Raw genomic sequence first — 24,104 nt, 5'->3', positions numbered from 1 at the left:
AAAGAACAGAAAAAAGTACAGCTGCATGGCATATAGCGAATATGATGACAATTGAATAATAAAGATAGCAAGTCACGGAACATGGAAAAAACGACCATATCAATCATATCGATCAGTAATGAGACAAAAGGTAATTTTTTATGTTATTATTAAATGAATAGCGGTTGGCAGCACAGGAAATTGAGGGGGGTAAATTGTTAAACAATAGAGGTCCAGAATATCTAATGCTATGTTGAAAATAATTGGTGTTATGGTTAGGGATATATATGTTATTTCTTGTTCTAGTATAATATTTATGAACGGTATTATTAGGAGCGAAAAGGCCGTTTAGATGGCAAGGGAGAAGTGAGTGAGTGGCCAAAAAACAAAGACACCTTGCTGGGATAGGTTAATGTCCGAGAGTTTGAGAAGATTGAGTTTGGAGAATAAGTGGGAGGAATGTGACAGTGGATGAGCGCCAGATATAGTCCTGATAGCTTTTTTTTGTAGGATAGAGAGTTTAATGATGTTTGAAGGGTAAGTGTTGGCCCAGACAATGTTATTGGTTTATTGGTGGAAAGATTGGTTTCCACTAGCGACGTAACGTAACGTAACCTACGCAACGTAAGAAAATTCCCTTCCAATAATTGTGTTTTCCCCCGTCTGTGTGAAATCAAACCTGTGATGTTTGCAGCACTGTTGCATCGGCGTCGGTTCCCACGTTTGATTACGCAATACAACACTTTGCGTCGATACGTCATGTCACTGCGTTACGTTCGTTGCGTTCTAGTGGAAACCACGCTTTATGTTACGAATGACTCGCCTGTTTCTACATCGGTTTTTCCCCAATATCGAATACTGACATATCTATTCGAACATACAGAGTTTACAGATCAAGGAAGCGAACCAACTCTGACCTATCAATAATCTACACGAAGAGTTTAAGATGGTCACGGCTGGGTTACGTAACTTTGTGATGTCGGGTCTTCGGCTCACCAATATGACAACATTAAACAAATAATCATAATAAACAGTAAACCTACATAAATACAATTCAAATGTACTAGTCGACCCACACGAGTACACATTTAATACTTATTAATAATTAAATTAATTGAATTTAATAATATAACATTTTCTGTATTTTGATGTTTGCTTTGCTTGTTTGTTTATCATAACAATTGAAAATTTTAAACTTTGGATTTCAACACTAGAAATTTTAACAATTATCGCATTTTAATATCATATATAAATAAAATGCGAATGTACTAGTAATAGATTTAAGCAAATCTTTATTAAAATAATAATAATAAATATAACTTAATAATAACTTATGGAATTGTCTAGCGGCATTTACTCTCATACGTTTGAAGTTTTTAATTTTATTTTAAACACAAAGAACCATACTGTTTTTTTTTTCGTTGTGAATTTATATATACATAGGCCCTATAAAATATTTTATAATACATAATTATCATATTTTCCACATCAAATCAACACAAAATTATTATTAAATAATGTTTATACTATGCGCTCTATAACGCAATATAAACTAATAAAAAAAATCGTAAAATAAGAATTAATTCTTGAGTTTTATTGTCTAGAACCATCTGTATCAATACTAATATTTATATTTATATATATTTTTCATATTTATTTGTTTTTTTTATAGCACTTATGTACAAAATATGTACTGTAAATTCATTAAAAAAAACTTTACAATTATTGGAACGGTACACGTGCATTTAATTTAGGCATTATAAAAATAAATTAAATAATAAAACTAAAAACAAATACAAAATACAGACATTACATTGGTTTGCAATATAATAAGAAATCTAATTTTGATTATTTTGCCATATAAACAGTAATAAAATGAAAATAATATAACGTAAAATAATACTCCACATCTGTTAGAAAGTTACTGGTACAGTATATATAACAAAACAGGATCGGTTGTACATTCACATTCCATCAAATTCATTCGTTTGAAGATGTACTGAAAACTACTAATGAAAATGAAGATCTTAAAATGTACTGTCGTTTTAGTCTGTTGTCTGATTTTGCTAACGGAAGCAAAGATATCGGTAAGGCCACATAGTCTTAAGCCTAGTCTACAGTAGGAAACTTTAGTTGTTCGCACACTTAGACGTTTGCTTGCGTAAGACTTAGTCTATACTTTTCTTGCCAAACTCTAAGTTTGCCAATTACTGACATTTGCTTATGTAAGTCTGTCTAATTTTCGACGTATTATATGCTTATTTTCTTAAAAATATATAATTGAATATTTTGATATCTTCCTATCTCCCTGACCAGTTTTCTAAACTAATAATTATATATTTCAAATTATAATTATTATAAAGGCCAAAGTGAAAAATGGCGGATTGACCTGGAACTTCTTTTTCGGCGCCAAATGTAAGTTTGCATTTATGTGATTTAGAACATTACTATCTTATTTCCTTTATTTTCTTTTCCTGCACATTGCTTTTGAGAGTAAATAAACATTGTATTTTGAATTATTATTCACAAACTTGACAGATTTTCACTATCTTTCACTAAATTATAAAAATGTTATCTTTAATTTTCAGAAAAGTGTCTAAACAATTATTTTCTTGATCTAATAACAGAAAATAAATAAGTACAAATAGAGTATTCTCTACTATGTTTCGCAAACGCTTTGCTTGCCTTTTAAGTTAGTCAGTCTGAACTAATGTCACCCTAGTTATCATTTAAAAATAAATTAACTTTGTCAACAATCGATGTAAAGGTTCTAGAAGTAGTCACTTTGACCAAAAATTGGATAGAAAAAAAAAAGATTTACCTGAAAAATCAATAATTTAAAGCAAACAATTCCATATACATGGCTGCAGTCGCGTGCTCAAGTTAGTGTTTACCGACCGACCAACCAACCGACATGAGCTGGTAAATGTTTAAATATTCAAATTGACTGGAAGTCAGTAGATTTTTGGTTGAATTTAATTGTTGAAAAAGTTGTTTTTTTAAGTTTTTTATTTTTCCTCTTTATTAAAACTGCGAAATGGCCTATTCAAAGCCTTTTTTAATCTTAATTGTTCATGTTATTTGAGGGACTATCTTTAATACATTATCTTTACGAGGTACATTTATTATATATATATATATATATATATATATATATATATATATATATATATATATAATGATACTGAATATAGTAGTATGATTGGTAAAATGAAAATAATGGTTATTATAATGGTATCTATAAAGGTTTTCTTGTAGTAATAGAAAAATGCATTTTGTAATTTCAGTGGCACATTTTTTAGAGGCTAAACAGAATTGTACAAAAAATGTTGGGGAAACAACTACTCCCTCCAGTAAGTATCTATTATATAACACCCAAATAAATTCCCGGCTGTCATTTGATTGGACGATTGTGGGTCACATGGCGTGCAATAGTACGAGATCTCTTTACATAAACGCATTTAATTACATTGTTGTGTTGTGTTGTATTTTCTTTTCTTTTTTTATTTCCTTTTTTATAGGCGGAGAAAGAATGACAGAAAAAATTACACCATTTAGTAAGCCTACAGGTAAAATTCCACACATTCAGAGACATTGTAATTTACAAATAAGTAGAAAAAATGCATACTTACAAAATTACAAAAAAAATGTATTTATTTATTTTTTAAAGGCGGAGAAATAATTACAGAAGAAATTACACCATCTAGTAGGCCTACAGGTAAAGTTCCACACATTCAGAGATATTGTAATTTACAAATAAGTAGAAAAAATGCATATTTACAAAATTACAAAAAAATGTATTTCTTTATTTTTTAAAGGCGGAGAAATAATTACAGAAGAAATTACACCATCTAGTAGGCCTACAGGTAAAATTCTACACATTCAGAGATATTGTAATTTACAAATAAGTAGAAAAAAATGCATATTTTCAAAATTACAAAAAAACGTATTAATTTTTTGTTTTAAAGGCGGAGAAATAATTACAGAAGAAATGACACCATCTAGTAGGCCTACAGGTAAAATTCCACAAATTCAGATATATTGTAATTTACAAATAAAACAACTGAAGTTGTAATAAAATGCATATTTTGTTTTATAAGACGTCGCAGGTATGTATACCGTTGACTATGTCTTTCCACTGTAATTATTTTGCACGGTGTAATAAAACGTCTGTATTATGGTTTCTAATTTTAGTAAACGTGAAAGTTACAAAGTTTGTAGAAGCTAAACAGAGTTCTAATTATGGTTATTCTGGAGCTGTTGCTGGTAAAGCCATCGATGGAAAAACCGACGGAAACTTTGGGAAAAAGACGTGTACCCACACCCGTAAGTACAATGCAACATGGATATACACATTTTATACCATATTTCCGTATTTATTATTATATTAGATCTTAGTCGAAAAAGTTTATTATTACATTTTTAAAGCCAGAATAAATTGTAAAATGACTGAATAGAGAAATAACTGATTTGTTTAATTTTTCATAGAGAATTCTGGAAATCCTTGGTGGTATGTTGATTTAGGATCACCCATTCCTATTTCAAAGATTGTGATATATAACAGAGGAGACTGTTGTGGTAAGAACAAGTTAAAACATTTTTAGCAAAAATAAAAATAACATTTAACGTAATTTTACAGCTTTACTATTATATTTTATTAGTTAGGCTACTTTTATTCTTTTTAAAGATATCTTTTAAACATAATTGTACTTACCTAATATGTCCATTTTGTCTAACTAACTAGGTAATAGGCTGAGAGATGCTAAAGTTCGTGTTGGGAACAACAACGTTTCACCTTTTGATAAAGGAAATGACCAATGTGGAGCTACTCTATCGACATCCATGATTCGTACAAATCCTATTGAAATTGTGTGTAGCCCACCAATCACAGGACAGTACGTCAGTGTATATCTTCCTCGACGGGAATTTCTCACTCTTTGTGAAGTAGAACTATATACAGATAGAAGTAAGAATGTATAATTTATAGCCTAAATCAAAAGTAAATCGTGGTGGGATGGGGTGCAACAGTAAACTGTGCCATAGACGGTCGTGTAAACATGATTTATTAAACCAATATGTTATTTTGTTTGGCGGTAATTAAATTATTCAAAATTGTGACTAACTGTATGTATAATGCCCATTATATTGACCGTGCTATTTTACGAATGTGAAATGTTTTATATTACATTGCGGTAGTGAAATCGAGTGTTATGCGAAATGCAATAATATGAGTTAGAGAAGGTTGTAATCAAATTTTAACATTGCGACCAGTGATAGAAAATGCCCATTCACTGCAATTTTAAACTGCATAGTCACGTGTCAGACAAGGGATACAGGACATTTTCATGAAATAAGAGAAATTATACACCATCTACTAGGCCTACAGGTAAAGTTCCACACATTCAGAGATATTGTAATTTACAAATAAGTAGAAAAAATGCATATTTACAAAAATAATTACAAAAAAAATGTATTTATTTATTTTTTAAAGGCGGAGAAATAATTACAGAAGAAATTACACCATCTAGTAGGCCTACAGGTAAAATTCCATACATTCAGAGATACTGTAATTTACAAATAAGTAGAAAAAAATGCATATTTACAAAATTACAAAAAAACGTATTAATTTTTTGTTTTAAAGGCGGAGAAATAAGTACAGAAGAAATGACACCATCTAGTAGGCCTACAGGTAAAATTCCACACATTCAGAGATATTGTAATTTACAAATAAAACAACTGAAGTTGTAATAAAATGCATATTTTGTTTTAAAAGCCGTCGCAGGTATGTATACCGTTGACTATGTCTTTCCACTGTAATTATTTTGCACGGTGTAATAAAACGTCTGTATTATGGTTTCTAATTTTAGTAAACGTGAAAGTTACAAAGTTTGTAGAAGCTAAACAGAGTTCTAATTATGGTTCTTCTGGAGCTGTTGCTGGTAAAGCCATCGATGGAAAAACCGACGGAAACTTTGGGAAAAAGACATGTACCCACACCCGTAAGTACAATGCAACATGGATATTCACATTTTATACCATATTTTCGTATTATTATATTAGATCTTAGTCGAAAAAGTTTATTATTACATTTCTAAAACCAGAATAAATTGTAAAATGACTGAATAGAAGTAACTGATTTGTTTAATTTTTCATAGAGAATTCTGGAAATCCTTGGTGGTATGTTGATTTAGGATCACCCATTCCTATTTCAAAGATTGTGATATATAACAGAGAAGACTGTTGCGGTAAGAACAAGTTAAAACATTTTTAGCAAAAATAAAAATAACATTTAACGTAATTTTACAGCTTTACTATTATATTTTATTAGTTAGGCTACTTTTATTCTTTTTAAAGATATCTTTTAAACATAATTGTACTTACCCAATATGTCCATTTTGTCTAACTAACTAGGTAATAGGCTGAGAGATGCTAAAGTTCGTGTTGGGAACAACAACGTTCCACCTTTTGATAAAGGAAATGACCAATGTGGAGCTACTCTATCGACATCCATGATTCGTACAAATCCTATTGAAATTGTGTGTAGCCCACCAATCACAGGACAGTACGTCAGTGTATATCTTCCTCGCCGGGAATTTCTCACTCTTTGTGAAGTAGAACTATATACAGATAGAAGTAAGAATGTATAATTTATAGCCTAAATCAAAAGTAAATCGTGGTGGGATGGGGTGCAACAGTAAAACTGTGCCATAGACGGTCGTGTAAACATGATTTATTAAACCAATATGTTATTTTGTTTGGCGGTGACTAAATTATTCAAAATTGTGACTACTGTCTTTATAATGCCCATTATATTGACCTTGCTATTTTACGAATGTAAAATGTTTTATATTACATTGCGGTAGTTAAATCGAGTGTTATGCGAAATGCAATAATATGAGTTAGAGAAGGTTGTAATCAAATTTTAACATTGCGACCAGTGATAGAAAATGACCATTCACTCCAATTTTAAACTGCATAATCACGTGTCAGACAAGGGATACAGGACATTTTCATGAAATAAGAGAAATTATCCACCATCTACTAGGCCTACAGGTAAAGTTCCACACATTCAGAGATATTGTAATTTACAAATAAGTAGAAAAAAATGCATATTTACAAAATTACAAAAAAACGTATTAATTTTTTGTTTTAAAGGCGGAGAAATAATTACAGAAGAAATGACACCATCTAGTAGGCCTACAGGTAAAATTTCACACATTCAGAGATATTGTAATTTACAAATAAAACAACTGAAGTTGTAATAAAATGCATATTTTGTTTTATAAGACGTCGCAGGTATGTATACCGTTGACTATGTCTTTTCCACTGTAATTATTTTGCACGGTGTAATAAAACGTCTGTATTATGGTTTCTAATTTTAGTAAACGTGAAAGTTACAAAGTTTGTAGAAGCTAAACAGAGTTCTAATTATGGTTATTCTGGAGCTGTTGCTGGTAAAGCCATCGATGGAAAAACCGACGGAAACTTTGGGAAAAAGACATGTACCCACACCCGTAAGTACAATGCAACATGGATATACACATTTGTTACCATATTTTCGTATTTATTATTATATTAGATCTTAGTCGAAATAGTTTATTATTACATTTTTAAAGCCAGAATAAATTGTAAAATGACTGAATAGAGAAATAACCGATTTGTTTAATTTTTCATAGAGAATTCTGGAAATCCTTGGTGGTATGTTGATTTAGGATCACCCATTCCTATTTCAAAGATTGTGATATATAACAGAGAAGATTGTTGTGGTAAGAACAAGTTAAAACATTTTTAGCAAAAATAATAATAACATTTAACGTAATTTTACAGCTTTACTATTATATTTTATTAGTTAGGCTACTTTTATTCTTTTTAAAGATATCTTTTAAACATAATTGTACTTACCCAATATGTCCATTTTGTCTAACTAACTAGGTAATAGGCTGAGAGATGCTAAAGTTCGTGTTGGGAACAACAACGTTCCACCTTTTGATAAAGGAAATGCCCAATGTGGAGCTACTCTATCGACATCCATGATTCGTACAAATCCTATTGAAATTGTGTGTAGCCCACCAATCACAGGACAGTACGTCAGTGTATATCTTCCTCGACGGGAATTTCTCACTCTTTGTGAAGTAGAACTATATACAGATAGAAGTAAGAATGTATAATTTATAGCCTAAATCAAAAGTAAATCGTGGTGGGATGGGGTGCAACAGTAAAACTGTGTCATAGACGGTCGTGTAAACATGATTTATTAAACCAATTTGTTATTTTGGTTGGCGGTGACTAAATTATTCAAAATTGTGACTACTGTATTTATAATGCCCATTATATTGACCGTGCTATTTCATGAATGTAAAATGTTTTATATTACATTGCGGTAGTGAAATCGAGTGTTATGCGAAATGCAGTAATATGAGTTAGAGAAGGTTGTAATCAAATTTTAACATTGCGACTAGTGATAGAAAATGCCCATTCACTGCAATTTTAAACTGCATAGTCACGTGTCAGACAAGGGATACATGGCATTTTAATGAATAAATTACACCATCTAGTAGACCTAAAGGTAAAATGACACACATTCAGAGATGTAGCCATTGACAAATAAAACAACTGAAGTTGTAATAAAATGAATATTTACACAATTACAAAAAAAAATTAGTAGGATTGACAATAACGCATACATGTTGAATCGATAAACTACCTATTATCTAAGAGAATTTATAATGAAATAAATGTTTCGATTGTTGATTAATATTACAGCTGACTATTGCAGTGCAGGTTGGCAAGTTAAAAATCGTGGTGGTCCTGACAGTAATGGCTGGACAATGGTAGCGCTAGATCAAATGTTTTCTTGTAGTGGCCAAGTTACAAGTTGGTCATACCAAGGCAAAACAAAATCAGCATTTAAAGCTATTGTATTTAGGCAGATAGAAGGTTCAAACTTGAAATTTAAGATTGTGGGTATCAATAACATACCAGCTGCACGTGACGCTAACAAAGAAGTTACTTATAGAATACCTGAAAGTGAACGAATTACAGTAGAATCCGGCGATATGATTGGATGGTCATTTGGTACAGGAGTGTTAACATACAATTATGGAGGAGATTCTTCGGTCAGATGGGTTGGTGGTAATTTGCATACTCAATTGGCTGACAACCAAGTACACAATATAAATGGTGGTGTAGGGAAACGTGAATACTCCATTAAGGCTCAAGTCGAAAGGGTTACAGGGGGTGAGACAAGTTAACTTCTCTTACTAAATTTTATAGAATAGTCTAAAAAAATATTTAGTACTATCCTTATACTATCTATTTTATAAGTTAGAGAGTTTGTACGTTTGTGTGTTTGTTTGTTTGTTCGTTTGTTATACAAATGTTTTACCTTCAATTATGGGGTATCAAAATGACCCCAATTGTACCGGAAAGTTCTAAACTATATTTGAACATCATCTGCCATCTAGGATCCAAGTTAGAGGCCAAAATGTGGTAAAAATCGCCCACTTTTCCCCACTTTCGATGTTTGTTCGTTATACAAATGTCTGCATGTTACCATACATATGGGGTGTCAAATGATCGCAATTGTACCGGGAAGGTTTTAAACTACATTTCAAAAAGTAAAAATGTACCATAGACGGTCGTGTAAACATGGTTTATTAAACCAATTTGCTATTTTGGTTGGTGGTGACTAAATTATTCAAAATTCTGACTACTGTATGTGTAATGCCCATTATATTGACCGTGCTACTTTTATTATTTCACGAATGTAAAATGTTTTATATGATATTGCAGTAGTAAAATTGAGTGTTATGCGAAATGCAATAATATGAGTTAGAGAAGGTTGTAATAAAATGTTAACATTGCGACCAGTGATAGAAAATGACCATTTACCAGCAATTTTAAACCTCATAGTCACGTGTCAGACAAGGGATACAGGGAATTTTCATGAATAAGAGAAATTACATCATCTAGTAGGCCTACAGGTATGTAGAACTTGTTAGTAATAATGAAATATTTGTTTGTAGGATTATCGCAGATTAATACATGTGAAGGGGAAACTGGAACTATTTCCTGCGAACCACATCATTCACTTAAGATCTACTATGGTTTTTACGGTCGCAGCAATAGCCTCGTGTGTCCCAACGGACCGACGGAAAACACTGATTGTTCCGCAAGGAGTGCAGAAAACGAGATAACAAGACGTTGTGAAGGAAAACAACAGTGTACAATTCCCGCGTCTAATTCTGTGTTCGGAGATCCATGCAGAGGAACCCATAAATACATGCGGGTTTACTACAATTGTGAACGTAAGCTGAACCAAATCATTGGTGGTGGTTCATTCTTTCGGAAAAAAATTGTTTTGGGATTTATATGTGGAAACTCTATTAATCTTTTTATTCTAATATGATATAGGCCTACCTTCCCTAAGTTTTACGGGTGGGTATAGGCCTATAGCCTACTGAATTTGTGTTGATATGATGAAATGATAATATTTTTTTTTTAAATTCACAGTATTATGGTTTATAGTCTTTTCTCATCTTAATACATGCCTTTTCAACCTTTGTTTATTGTACGTGACATAGTAAAAACTAGTAGATTTTCACTGTAAGTGTTACTTTTATGTACGCCTAGGTTGATGTTCAACAAACGTTGCATGCGTTGTGAGTTTTTCGTTCGTTCGTTAATTATAATAATTTTTATATTCATTATTTTTTATTTGGTTGGGGCACTTTGATTTTGTTTTTATTTGCGTACTTATAACTTCACTTCACTACTTGAATAATTTTGTTTATTTACAATATTTTTAAGTAGGTAGCAATCCTATCACAAACTTGTGAGCTAAAACACACAAGTGCAACAAAGTTAATGAGCAATCGGACTCCTTTGTCCTTTTTAAAAGAACGAACACAAACAAACAATATTATTTATATAGGCGCGATTGGAAAAAGGTTTTTTTCATAGAGGGCAAAATCGAGTGAAAATGCGACAATCGGGCTTTTGCGCTGCGGATATGATGAAATGATAAATACCAAAATGTAATGGTAAACATGTTTTTGTTGCCCATTCATTTTAAACTGCATGTGTCAGACAATGGATACAGGGCATTTTCATGAATAAGAGAAAGTACACCATCTAGTAGGCTAAAGGTAAAATGGCACACATTCAGAGATGTAGCCATTGACAAATAAAACAACTGAAATAGTAATAAAATGCATATTTACACAATTACAAAAATTAGCAGGATTGACAATAACGCATACATGTTGAATCGATAAACTATCTATTATCTAAGAGAATTGATAATGAAATAAATGTTTCGATTGTTGATTAATTTTACAGCTGACTATTGCAGTGCAGGTTGGCAAGTTAAAAATCGTGGTGGTCCTGATAGTAATGGCTGGACAATGGTAGCGCTAGATCAAATGTTTTCTTGTAGTGGCCAAGTTACAAGTTGGTCATACCAAGGCAAAACAAAATCAGCATTTAAAGCTATTGTATTTAGGCAGATAGAAGGTTCAAACTCGAAATTTAAGATTGTGGGTATCAATAACATACCAGCTGCACGTGACGCTAACAAAGAAGTTACTTATAGAATACCTGAAAGTGAACGAATTACAGTAGAATCCGGCGATATGATTGGATGGTCATTTGGTACAGGAGTGTTAACATACAATTATGGAGGAGATTCTTCGGTCAGATGGGTTGGTGGTAATTTGCATACTAAATTGGCTGACAACCAAGTACACAATATAAATGGTGGTGTAGGGAAACGTGAATACTCCATTAAGGCTCAAGTCGGAGGGGTCACAGGAGGTAGAAAAGTTAACTTCTCTTACGAAATTGTATAGAATAGTCTCAGAAAATATTTAGTACTATCCTTATAGACCCTACTATAATATATACGTTCCAGATGTATAGGCTAGCGTTAATAATTTAATATTTGTTTCGTTTTTTCTAATTATTTTGCATAGAATAATAAAACTGTATTACATTTTTGCGAATTGAATTGTAGTGAATGCGAGAGTTACAGAGTTTGTAGAAGCTAAACAGAGTTCTAATTATGGTTCTTCTGGAGCTGTTGCTGGTAAAGCCATCGATGGAAAAACCGACGGAAACTTTGGGAAAAAGACATGTACCCACACCCGTAAGTACAATGCAACATGGATATTCACATTTTATACCATATTTTCGTATTTATTATTATATTAGATCTTAGTCGAAAAAGTTTATTATTACATTTTTAAAGCCAGAATAAATTGTAAAATGACTGAATAGAAGTAATTGATTTGTTTAATTTTTCATAGAGAATTCTGAAAATCCTTGGTGGTATGTTGATTTAGGATCACCCATTCCTATTTCAAAGATTGTGATATATAACAGAGAAGACTGTTGTGGTAAGAACAAGTTAAAACATTTTTAGCAAAAATAAAAATAACATTTAACATAATTTTACAGCTTTACTATTATATTTTACTAGTTAGGCTACTTTTATTCTTTTTAAAGATATCTTTTAAACATAATTGTACTTACCCAATATGTCCATTTTGTTTAACTAACTAGGTAATAGGCTGAGAGATGCTAAAGTTCGTGTTGGGAACAACAACGTTCCACCTTTTGATAAAGGAAATGACCAATGTGGAGCTACTCTATCGACATCCATGATTCGTACAAATCCTATTGAAATTGTGTGTAGCCCACCAATAACAGGACAGTACGTCAGTGTATATCTTCCTCGACGGGAATTTCTCACTCTTTGTGAAGTAGAACTATATACAGATAGAAGTAAGAATGTATAATTTAAAGCCTAAATCAAAAGTAAATCGTGGTGGGATGGGGTGCAACAGTAAAACTGTGCCATAGACGGTCGTGTAAACATGATTTATTAAACCAATATGTTATTTTGTTTGGCGGTGACTAAATTATTCAAAATTGTGACTACTGTATTTATAATGCCCATTATATTGACCGTGCTATTTTACGAATGTAAAATGTTTTATATTACATTGCGGTAGTTAAATCGAGTGTTATGCGAAATGCAATAATATGAGTATAGAAGGTTGTAATCAAATTTTAACATTGCGACCAGTGATAGAAAATGCCCATTCACTGCAATTTTAAACTGCATAGTCACGTGTCAGACAAGGGATACAGGACATTTTCATGAAATAAAAGAAATTATACACAATACTAGGCCTACAGGTAAAGTTCCACACATTCAGAGATATTGTAATTTACAAATAAGTAGAAAAAATGCATATTTACAAAATTAAAAAAAAATGTATTTATTTTTTAAAGGCGGAGAAATAATTACAGAAGAAATTACACCATCTAGTAGGCCTACAGGTAAAATTCCACACATTCAGAGATATTGTAATTTACAAATAAAACAACTGAAGTTGTAATAAAATGCATATTTTGTTTTATAAGACGTCGCAGGTATGTATACCGTTGACTATGTCTTTCCACTGTAATTATTTTGCACGGTGTAATAAAACGTCTGTATTATGGTTTCTAATTTTAGTAAACGTGAAAGTTACAAAGTTTGTAGAAGCTAAACAGAGTTCTAATTATGGTTCTTCTGGAGCTGTTGCTGGTAAAGCCATCGATGGAAAAACGGACGGAAAATTTGGGGAAAAGACGTGTACCCACACCCGTAAGTACAATGCAACATGGATATTCACATTTGTTACCATATTTTCGTATTTATTATTATATTAGATCTTAGTCGAAAAAGTTTACTATTACATTTTTAAAGCCAGAATAAATTGTAAAATGACTAATAGAGAAATAACTGATTTGTTTAATTTTTCATAGAGAATTCTGGAAATCCTTGGTGGTATGTTGATTTAGGATCACCCATTCCTATTTCAAAGATTGTGATATATAACAGAGAAGACTGTTGTGGTAAGAACAAGTTAAAACATTTTTAGCAAAAATAAAAAAAAAAACATTTAACGTAATTTTACAGCTTTACTATTATATTTTACTAGTTAGGCTACTTTTATTCTTTTTAAAGATATCTTTTAAACATAATTGTACTTACCCAATATGTCCATTTTGTCTAACTAACTAGGTAATAGGCTGAGAGATGCTAAAGTTCGTGTTGGGAACAACAACGTTCCACCTTTTGATAAAGGAAATGACCAATGTGGAGCTACTCTATCGACATCCATGATTCGTACAAATCCTATTGAAATTGTGTGTAGCCCACCAATCACAGGACAGTACGTCAGTGTATATCTTCCTCGACGGGAATTTCTCACTCTTTGTGAAGTAGAACTATTTACAGATAGAAGTAAGAATGTATAATTTAAAGCCTAAATCAAAAGTAAATCGTGGTGGGATGGGGTGCAACAGTAAAACTGTGCCATAGACGGTCGTGTAAACATGATTTATTAAACCAATATGTTATTTTGTTTGGCGGTGACTAAATTATTCAAAATTGTGACTACTGTCTTTATAATGCCCATTATATTGACCGTGCTATTTTACGAATGTAAAATGTTTTATATTACATTGTGGTAGTTAAATCGAGTGTTATGCGAAATGCAATAATATGAGTAAGAGAAGGTTGTAATCAAATTTTAACATTGCGACCAGTGATAGAAAATGCCCATTCACTGCAATTTTAAACTGCATAGTCACGTGTCAGACAAGGGATAAAGGGCATTTTAATGAATAAATTACACCATCTAGTAGACCTAAAGGTAAAATGACATACATTCAGAGATGTAGCCATTGACAAATAAAACAATTGAAGTTGTAATAAAATGAATATTTACACAATTACAAAAAAAAATTAGTAGGATTGACAATAACGCATACATGTTGAATCGATAAACTACCTATTATCTAAGAGAATTTATAATGAAATAAATGTTTCGATTGTTGATTAAACGTGAATACTCCATTAAGGCTCAAGTCGGAGGGGTTACAGGAGGTAGAAAACTTCTCTTACGAAATTGTATAGAATAGTCTCAGAAAATATTTAGTACTATCCTTCTTATTATTAAATTATTTTGCATAGAATAATAAAACTGTATTACATTTTTGCGAATTGAATTTTAGTGAATGTGAGAGTGACAGATTTTGAAGGAGCTAAACAGATTTCTACACATGGTTCTGGAGCTGTTGCTGGTAGAGCCATCGATGGAAAAACCGACGGAAACTTTTGGAAAAAGACGTGTACCCACACCCGTAAGTACAATGAAACATGGATATACATATTTTATACCATATTTTCGTATTTATTATTATATTTTATCTTAGTCGAAATCGTTTATTATTACACTTTTAAAGCCAGAATAAATTGTAAAATGACTGAATAGAAGTAACTGATTTGTTTAATTTTTCCAAAGACTCTAATTCTAAAGATCCTTGGTGGTATGTTGATTTAGGATCACCCATTCCTATTTCAAAGATTGTGATATATAACAGAGAAGACTGTTGTGGTAAGAACAAGTTAAAACATTTTAGCAAAAATAAAAAAAAACATTTAACGTAATTTTACAACTTTACTATTATATTTTATTAGTTATTTTTATCCTTTTTTTAAAGACATCTTTTAAACATAATTATATTTACCCGATATGTCCATTTTGTCTAACTAACTAGGTAATAGACTGAAAGGTGCAAAAGTTCGTGTTGGGAACAACAACATTCCACCTTTTGATAAAGGAAATGACCAATGTGGAGCTACTCTATCGACATCCATGATTCGTACAAATCCTATTGAAATTGTGTGTAGTCCACCAATTACAGGACAGTACGTCAGTGTATATCTTCAAGGAAGGGAACCTCTCACTCTTTGTGAAGTAGAACTATATAGTATGTATCATCATTTTCAATATAATTTACACGCCTTCACTTTCTTTAAAATATAGCACCTCTAGATTCTCGGAAATAGCACACTTGTTTTTAACGTAGGCCTACTCTCCACCACATCCCAAACCAAAATGGGGGTGGACATCTAGTTGCTCGGAGATTCCACTCTTTCGGTCTGGATAATATAAAAAGCCTTAACTTTAAAATCTCGGTCAATTATTATTATACTGTTTTTTATTTACAGAATTGGGGTAGACAGACTGCAAGCTTACATCTTCAGAAAGTCGTATGTAAAGCCCATTTTCCACTAAGCGAATTTGTTTGCGCCAATCCAATGTTTCGAAGAGAAAAAAATCGCCTCCACTACATGAGCGAATAGCTGCGACGTTTATGCTCCTCGCGTGGCTTCTGAGCTTTTCGATTCGCATGAGTGCTCATGAAAGCGTCATAGCTCATTTCTTGAGCTCTAATTCAATTGAATTGATTGGGCAATTTTTTTTTCTTCGCAAAACTGTTTTCCGTCTTCCGACATTACGCTTTCCACAATTTGTTTCCATTTTTTTCTGTTTATGGCAGGATGGTTTGTTATTGTGTTAGTGTCTACTTGTCCTTGTAAGTCTTTCTATATTTGATTCATCCAGTTATTTCTTGGTCTTCCTACGGGTCGTTTTACTTTCCTGTTAGTTTCCTTCATTGTTTATTTGATTGGGGTATCATCCGGTAATCTAATTATGTGTCCATACCATTTTAGTCTCCTCCGTTTAATTCTTTTACTCCATTCTTCTTGTTTTGTTATCTTGTATATTTTCGTGTTACACACTCTATCTGTTAATTTAATATCTATCATCTTTCGCAACATTTTCCTGTGATATATATCTATACTCTCTTGTAATTTTTTGTTTAGTACCCAGAGTTCACTGTTACATAAGAAAATACTTGCTATGTATGCGTCAAACAAACGGGATTTCACGTCTATAGACATCGTTTTGTGTTCTAGCGACGACTTCACCTTGTTATATGCCATAGCTGCTAGTGATTTTCTTCTTTTAATGTCTTTTTCTGTGTCCAAGTTATACCGAGGCAAAAAGCAGAAACAATTCGAACTATTAAATTTCGCTGCAGCGAAAAATCAAAGGAACTAGAATTCGTTGCAGAAAGGAGTATGACAGACAGAAACTAGAATACGCATGTGCATAGCATGACGCTTTCGATTCGCGCGAACAAATTCGCCTAGTGGAAAATCGGCTTTAGTAAGTAAACATGATATTGGGTACGTTCAGGTGTTGTAATATACCCGGATAAGCTGGTTACCAAAGTTAGTGGTTTTAAGTCAACTTAGCGGGCAAACTAAGCCTGAACGAGTCCATTGATTACAACAAACTAAATTTAGTTGAAGAACTATTATATTTTAATCCATTCGACCACAGTGTTATTTATTTTAGGATATCTTGGTGGAGGGCACTTATTCACATTATGGAGCTGGTACAATTAAAACACTGTGTTTTTCAACTTTCTCAACCGATTACAATGGCTGTTTAGGGCGAATAGATATGAATGGACGAACGTAAAATAGCGGCAGCGTCAAGTGGAGGAAAATACGCTTGGGGTCACCCATTTCAGAAGGATGCATCTTGCGCAGTATGTCTGGCAAAAGGCCAACAAGTATTATGATCCCAGCTAAACGTACATGCCCTGAAGGCTAGACAACTGCACATGATTATGCATTCTGTTGGGTCTTCCCAAACCAAGGGTAATTCAAGCAACAACAATGCCTTTTTGTTCTTGCCATCAGAGTAGGTTGCTCACTCACATATCCACCGTAATAGCCGCGAGTTACCATGCGTTGTATGCACAATATTATACAAATAATGAATGTTTATGAGTGTAATGGTACAAATAATGGGATGAGGTGAATTATGAAAGGTTATATATCAATGAGGCAAAGCCTAGTTGATATTTAACATTTCATCATTCACCAAAATGCCATTATTTGGACCATTACACGAATATAAAACATTTATTTGTTTTATATAACATCTACATAGATTCGATCCTGTCATTTGAATCAAATAAAAGGTAGTCCTAGCCTGGCCTAGACAAGGCCTATTTTTAATTCACATTGATTAAAAGCGTCACATTTGGTTTTTAATATTGTAATAAATGTTATATTTATATGGATTTTATCCATATAAATATCCGGTACTTTAGTGCTAATTATGTCAACAAACGACCAAACATTTCTAGGTCTAGCAAGGCTAAAACGCCTAGGCTAGGCCTAGCTTATTACTAACATGCCTAGGCTAGACCTATACTAGCTTGGCTGAAAGGCATAACTTCGACAGACAATTGGAACTCATCTAGGCTAATTATATTTTTTCCAACGATTTCATGTCTTGTAGAGATGTTCCCATTTATTAATCAAAATCCTAAAAACGATCTAAAGCTAATTTAAATGCCTTTTTGATCTAAATTAGTATATATATCTTTCCAGAAATGTACTTCTATCATAACATTCAAATCGCCGTGAAAGTACAAAATATGTGGCGCTGTTGTATTTCAAAAGCAATAGTATAAAACAAAATATTTTTCAAAACGCGAAAAGAATTTTTATTTAGTACACGAAAACAAGTACTATTAAACGATCGTTTAATAGTGCGTACTATTACACGCCATATGACCAAAATTCGTCCAATCAAATGACAGGAAGTTATTTATGTGTTATATATATAAAAGTACTATCATATATGGATACATTTTTCTTAACAAATGATATCTATTATTCACGGTAGATGATGCTATTGCTTTGTGCTTTAGCGCATAGTTGGCGAAATAAAACCAGGGTTGAAATTAAAATGGCTTCACGAGTTAGTTATTGATGTATTTTAAACAATAAAATAACACAACTTCAAGAAACAATTAATCGCATACTTTTATTATACAATTCAGAACAAATACACATAGGCATAGTAGGCCTATAATAACAAAATTAATGAACTAAATGGCTATCAACAACGACTACCAAAGGAAACCAATACTAAATTATTAAACTTTATGCGCTCCATAAATAATTTTATTCTTTTAAAAATGGCATAGATTCCGTACTGTGTACAGTACATCATAGTTGGACAATGTCTATGACCTATAGCATTCCAATACCACTTTACTGCTGGTAAAACATTGTCACAAAAACCTAAATAAACTTGATACGTTACCTAATAAATATAGGGCCTAAAGTTCCGGTATTTATCTACATTTTAAAACGGCTAGCTGTGTCTCGTGGTTTCCAAGGTTTAAATTTATAGTTAGCCTCTCCAAAACATACGTTCATTTCTGCTTTGTCGTGACGTTGTCTGTTCTTGCGTTCATTTTTGCTAAGTATAGCACTTGCGTTGTTTGTTTGTTAGCATAATAGCGATTGACGTCCTAAATTTGTGGGTGTTAACTTAAGTAAACATATCCAAGTATTATTGATTTTTTTTTTTTATGAATTCACTTCATCGACATTTTTATTCCATAATCAAAATAAAAACATATACAAATACAATACAAATAATAAGATAATAGAATGGGATACAAAATAGGCACAAGTGCTTTAAGCATGTAACCCTAAAAAAAAAGATCAAACAATTAGTACAAACAAAAAAGAACAAACCAAAATAACATAATGTGATTTACTTAACTTAAATATTTCTATTGTTATAATATTGCTTTAATCTCTGTTTAAACAAACTTAAAGTGGGGGATTGTTTTATATAGTTTGTTAAATTATTCCAAATATGTGTTCCTTGGTAGGAAATACATTGCTGTCCGACTTTGGTGCGTTTTAGTTGTGGACAGTAGTTTGACCTGTTTCTAGTTGAGTAATTATGGAATGAGGCAGATGTACTAAATAAGTTATTAAATGATTCAGGTAATAGATTATGTTTATATTGATACATAAATATAGCAGTGTGTTTCGTATAAAGGTAAAAAATATTTAATGTTTGGGTCGAAATAAAAAGTGGATGAGAAGGATGCATAAAATGAACATGACAAATATTTCTAAGTGCTTTTTTCTGAAGAATATGTATACGGTTTAAATTTGTAGCAGAAGTAGCACCCCATACTGTGATAGCATACGCTATTCTAGGTAATATAAGTGCATTTTGTACAGTCTATCTAACAGGATATTGACTAATCTTGTTTTATACAACATGGGACAGAAACTAAAATATCCTAAAAAGAGACCACTGTAAGTTTTCTTCCTAAATACTGATGTTACAGAAATCGTATTTGTTATTTATTTCTTTGTTGTAAAGTTGTATTATTGTGTCTTGAGTTAAGGAATCGATGGAATTTGTTAGCTTCTACTTCGTTGTTAAACAGGCAGAAGGTGTCGTCTAAAAGACCGTATTTCATTTAACTGATGAGGTTGTTCGGCGTAACAACGAACCAACAATGTTTTTTTTTTTTTATCAAACTCGAGTTTATTTTAATTTTATTATGCTGTCGGAAGTTCAGCAACACGATATCATCTTAAACACTTCGCTGTCAATCAAGGACTTGTAAAGTTAGAAAAGCTTTAAAAAAAATCCGTAAAAGCAGTATATATAAACTACTTAAAAATATTATAATTATATTGAAAATTAATACTACTTATATACTCCTCTAACATTTATAATTAAAACGTATCTAAGTTTTGTTATTGAATACAAAATGTGTAGGCCTACTCTTCCAGTTTTAGTGTATTTGTTTTGAAACGTGGCAGATAAAATATGGTTCATGCACCTTTGTGCCATAATTCCAATTCCAAATGTTTGATTTCCTAAAATATTTACTATTCAAATCAAATCTAAAATTTCACTCTAATTGGTTGTGTATTACTTTCTCGGAATCGGCGACATTACTAGGGTCGTAGTTCTTGGAATTTGGCCCAAAAATAATGCATGTTATTTTGGTACAAAAGTTAATATCGGTTGAAATAATACACCTATACACGCACAAATTTGTTTTTCTGATTTGTCAGAAGTTTGAATAGGCCTACTCTAATATTTATAATTAAAACGTATCTGATTTAGTTTTGTTATTGAATACGAAAATGTGTACGGTACTGTTCCAGTTACATAATATAGTGTGTGTTTTGAAAGGTGGCCAAATTTTAGTTTTCCTCGAATATTTACTATTCAAAATAAATCTAAAATTACTTTCTCACGGAATTGGCGCCATTACTAGGGTCGCAATTCTTGCAATTTGGCCAAACAAATATGATGCATGTTATTTTGGTACAAAAGTAAATATTGGTTGAAATAATAAACCAATAATATTTTCTTAAATTTGTTGTGGTTGTTCAGAAGTTTGTATATTTAAAATAATTTAGGGTTATATAAGTTCAATAAATATTGGCACGCGGAAAGTTTAAAAGGCATCATTTGTATTTGCATTCATTCTATCCACTTGACTTTGTTTTCTTTCACGTGCTTAAACAATACAAGGCCATACTGTACATGGCTGCAGTCGCGTGCTCAAATTTAAATTAGTGTTTACTGACCGACCGACCTACAGACCGATATAGTGAGCTGTAATGTCGCGTTGCACACGACTAAAAATAAATCGTCTCCCTCAAGTTAAAGACTCCCTCCAATTGAAGACCGCTGTACCGCGACCCCGCTTACCTACCTTGGCAGTTTTCGCGGTATCACAGATGCCACGATTATTACAATTATTCACATTTTAATTATTGTGTTTATTCACAACATACAGTACTTAGAAACCGGGTGTCTCCATCAAGTTAAAGACTCTCTCCAATTAAAGACCGCTGTACAACGGCACCGCTTACCTACTTTTCGCAAGTTCAGAGAAACATTAATTATTCGTTAATTATTCGTATAATTTGTTGTGGTTGTTCAGTCGTTTGTATATTTAAAATAACCCAAGGCTATATCAGTTCAATAACAGTACACTGACATGCAAACAGTTAAAAAGGCCTCACTTGAATTTGCATAGCCACTTGGCAGTTTTCGCGGTATCTCAAATGCCATGATCATTACAATTATTCACATTTTAATTACTGTTTATTCACAACATACAGTACCCAGAAACCGGGTGATCTAAACATCACAGAAGAAAGCAATGTGTTTTTGAACAAACTGGTTACTTTGAGTACAGATAATAAAATAACAAGGTTAATACAGGGACGAGTGAAATGATCCCTGGTTAATCTGATGTGGTATAACCTTAATTAAGCGTGGTTCCCACTAGAACGCAACGCAACGCAGCGACGTATCGACGCAAGGTGCTGTATTGTGTAATCACTAGTGTGAACCGACAACGGAACAGTGCTGTAAAGTTGCAGGTTTGATTTTATGCAGGCGGGAGCAAACACAATTATCGGAAGGGCATTTTCTTACGTTGCGTAGGTTGCGTTACGTTGCGTCGCTAGTGGGAACCACGCCTTAGTCAGAAAAGGTTTGACATACTGTAATCAATCCTTCCAAAAATCAGAAAAAACTGCGTTTGCGCATCTCAAAGAGCAGAGCGACACCATTTTAGAAAATACATATTTTATAAATACTGTTTTTTGTGTGTTTTTTTTACATTTGATAATTTTTATGAAGTTTCAATGACATTTTTGTGATTATGTATCCTATGTAATTTCTGTTCTGATGAAATTTCAGGTGGAAACACGCTTATTTAAAACATTTTAAATGCTTCTCATGCAACACTTTATCAATTCTAACATCATTGATTAATGAATTAGTACAAAAGTCTGTGGTGTAAATGATACGGTATTATTTAATGAGACATTGATGGTATGAAAATTACATAATTACCGTTTAGAAAAAACTCGGTATCACTATGAAGAAAACAATTCTAAGCTTATATAAAGCTCCGTCTACACTATCAAAACTAGTTTGACAAAAAAGTGTGATGTACCCAAATATGGTAGTGGTGTTCCCAAATATTTCATTTTTTTATTTTATTCAATTTCTGCCATACATAGAAAAAAATAAACAAAATATAAACGGCAAGGAAAGAACAAACAGATACTAAACACCTATGCTAGTTGGTCAACCCAGAAAAGAGCACAAAAAAATTACATTTTACAATTAAAGCATCTTCAAAAGGCGACACACGTTTTCAACATCAAAACTATTTAAAAAATAAGTACTGAGATGGTTTAATAATTTGGTTTTAAAAGAAGTAACTAACAGAAATATCTAAGTTGCAAATTTCACCGAGTAAGTTATTCCAGATTCTGGTAACAAGTGGGATATATATGATTGAAAAGAAGATTCTGTTCTGCAGCGACGAATATCAAAAAGAGTACCAACAGAGTAACACGTTGTGGTTTTCGAATATAATGGTGATGGTATTGTTGGGCCAAGCTTTGCAAAAACCTAGACCCTAGTAATTCTGGGAAGTTAATACTCGACCAATTAAAGTGACATTTTTAGATTTGTTATTTTGAATAGTAAACATTCGCGGAAAAACGAAATTTGGCCACCTTTCAAAACACACACTATATTGTGTAACTGGAACAGTACACATTTTTGTATTCAATAACTAAATCAGATAAGTTTTTAATTAGAAATATTATTATTTGAACACTAATTTTCAATATTATTAGAAATATGATTTTATTTATTTTGCAACACCTAGCACCAATTACTGACCGCGCACCTGTTGTTAGTAGGCCTATAAAACAGAATCAGTTTTACATTTTCATTACATCAGCTTTAAAGGTGTACAAACCAACAACCAACAAGAAAATGAAGATCTTCAAAGGTACCGTCATTTTTGGGTATTGCCTGATTTTGCTAACCGAAGCCAAGGTAAGAACCTTAATCAAGATTATGACTTTTTATTAACTCTTTTTTATTAAAATTATCATAGTCCACTCAGACAGCGCTTGTCTGTTTATACTATCTACTTTGTCCAAGTACTCTAACTTTCACTCATGATAATAGTGTTGCCCCAGCCCGAAAACTGCTAAATTTTCTGGCTGTTTTATTTTATTGTTTTGATTTAGCTTTTCGCTTATTTTATTTTGTATCTCCATTGAGATCCAGCCACTGATACCCACAGCATTTTCATTATTTTCAGTAATTTGCCTTTGGATTTATTATATTATATTATATTGTTATATTTTATGTAGTCTGGTTTATACTAATGGCTATATAATCACAAAATGTATTTTAGAGTCATATCAAAATTGTACATGCATCCGAGAAAGTCCAAAAACCCCATTATTAGCCTATAGGCCTATTATACACTTTATTCAAAAACTGAAAAGTTAAAGATGTATTGTCCCTTTGTCAAAT

The 24,104-nt window shown here is 32.2% G+C and overlaps 2 protein-coding genes and 2 long non-coding RNA genes across 4 annotated transcripts; all 4 read left to right on the top strand.

Annotated features, from left to right (window-relative positions):
• The first annotated feature begins 1,961 nt into the window (after positions 1–1,961).
• LOC140048883 (uncharacterized) lies at positions 1,962–3,461 on the top strand. Its single transcript, XR_011845163.1, has 3 exons — positions 1,962–2,066; positions 2,343–2,394; positions 3,267–3,461. It is a non-coding gene; the product is annotated as an uncharacterized lncRNA (long non-coding RNA).
• A 50-nt stretch (positions 3,462–3,511) lies between these two features.
• LOC140049859 (fucolectin-like) lies at positions 3,512–4,959 on the top strand. The gene is made up of 6 exons (XM_072094809.1): positions 3,512–3,548; positions 3,798–3,845; positions 3,948–3,995; positions 4,174–4,305; positions 4,468–4,557; positions 4,724–4,959. The coding sequence occupies exons 1-6, from the start codon at positions 3,512–3,514 to the stop codon at positions 4,957–4,959; spliced, it is 591 nt and encodes a 196-aa protein (XP_071950910.1).
• Positions 4,960–5,644: 685 nt separating this feature from the next.
• LOC140050068 (uncharacterized) lies at positions 5,645–6,225 on the top strand. The gene is made up of 3 exons (XR_011845362.1): positions 5,645–5,668; positions 5,847–5,978; positions 6,135–6,225. It is a non-coding gene; the product is annotated as an uncharacterized lncRNA (long non-coding RNA).
• Positions 6,226–6,401: 176 nt separating this feature from the next.
• On the top strand, positions 6,402–18,640 carry LOC140049858 (uncharacterized). The gene is made up of 20 exons (XM_072094808.1): positions 6,402–6,612; positions 7,135–7,182; positions 7,362–7,493; positions 7,656–7,745; positions 7,912–8,133; positions 8,743–9,216; positions 10,005–10,286; positions 11,320–11,793; positions 11,993–12,124; positions 12,285–12,374; positions 12,541–12,762; positions 13,276–13,323; positions 13,502–13,633; positions 13,795–13,884; positions 14,054–14,275; positions 15,049–15,177; positions 15,339–15,431; positions 15,595–15,807; positions 16,049–16,090; positions 17,247–18,640. Exons 1-19 carry the CDS (start codon positions 6,489–6,491, stop codon positions 16,057–16,059), a joined length of 3,228 nt encoding a protein of 1,075 aa, XP_071950909.1. The 5' UTR covers positions 6,402–6,488; the 3' UTR covers positions 16,060–16,090; positions 17,247–18,640.
• The last annotated feature ends 5,464 nt before the right edge of the window (positions 18,641–24,104 follow it).

This window comes from Antedon mediterranea, chromosome 5 (assembly GCF_964355755.1).
Source record: "Antedon mediterranea chromosome 5, ecAntMedi1.1, whole genome shotgun sequence".
NCBI lineage: Eukaryota > Metazoa > Echinodermata > Crinoidea > Comatulida > Antedonidae > Antedon > Antedon mediterranea.
This window is presented reverse-complemented; position numbering and strand designations above follow the sequence as displayed.

Coding starts and splice junctions, on each gene's coding strand:
- LOC140049859 (XM_072094809.1), top strand. CDS start 3,512: ATGACAGAAAAAATTACACCATTTAGTAAGCCTACAG. Junction 4,306..4,467: donor AAAGACGTGTACCCACACCC/GTAAGTACAATG, acceptor AATTTTTCATAG/AGAATTCTGGAAATCCTTGG. Junction 4,558..4,723: donor TAACAGAGGAGACTGTTGTG/GTAAGAACAAGT, acceptor CTAACTAACTAG/GTAATAGGCTGAGAGATGCT.
- LOC140049858 (XM_072094808.1), top strand. CDS start 6,489: ATGATTCGTACAAATCCTATTGAAATTGTGTGTAGCCCACCAATCACA. Junction 11,794..11,992: donor AGTCGGAGGGGTCACAGGAG/GTAGAAAAGTTA, acceptor ATTGAATTGTAG/TGAATGCGAGAGTTACAGAG. Junction 14,276..15,048: donor AGAACTATTTACAGATAGAA/GTAAGAATGTAT, acceptor ATTGAATTTTAG/TGAATGTGAGAGTGACAGAT.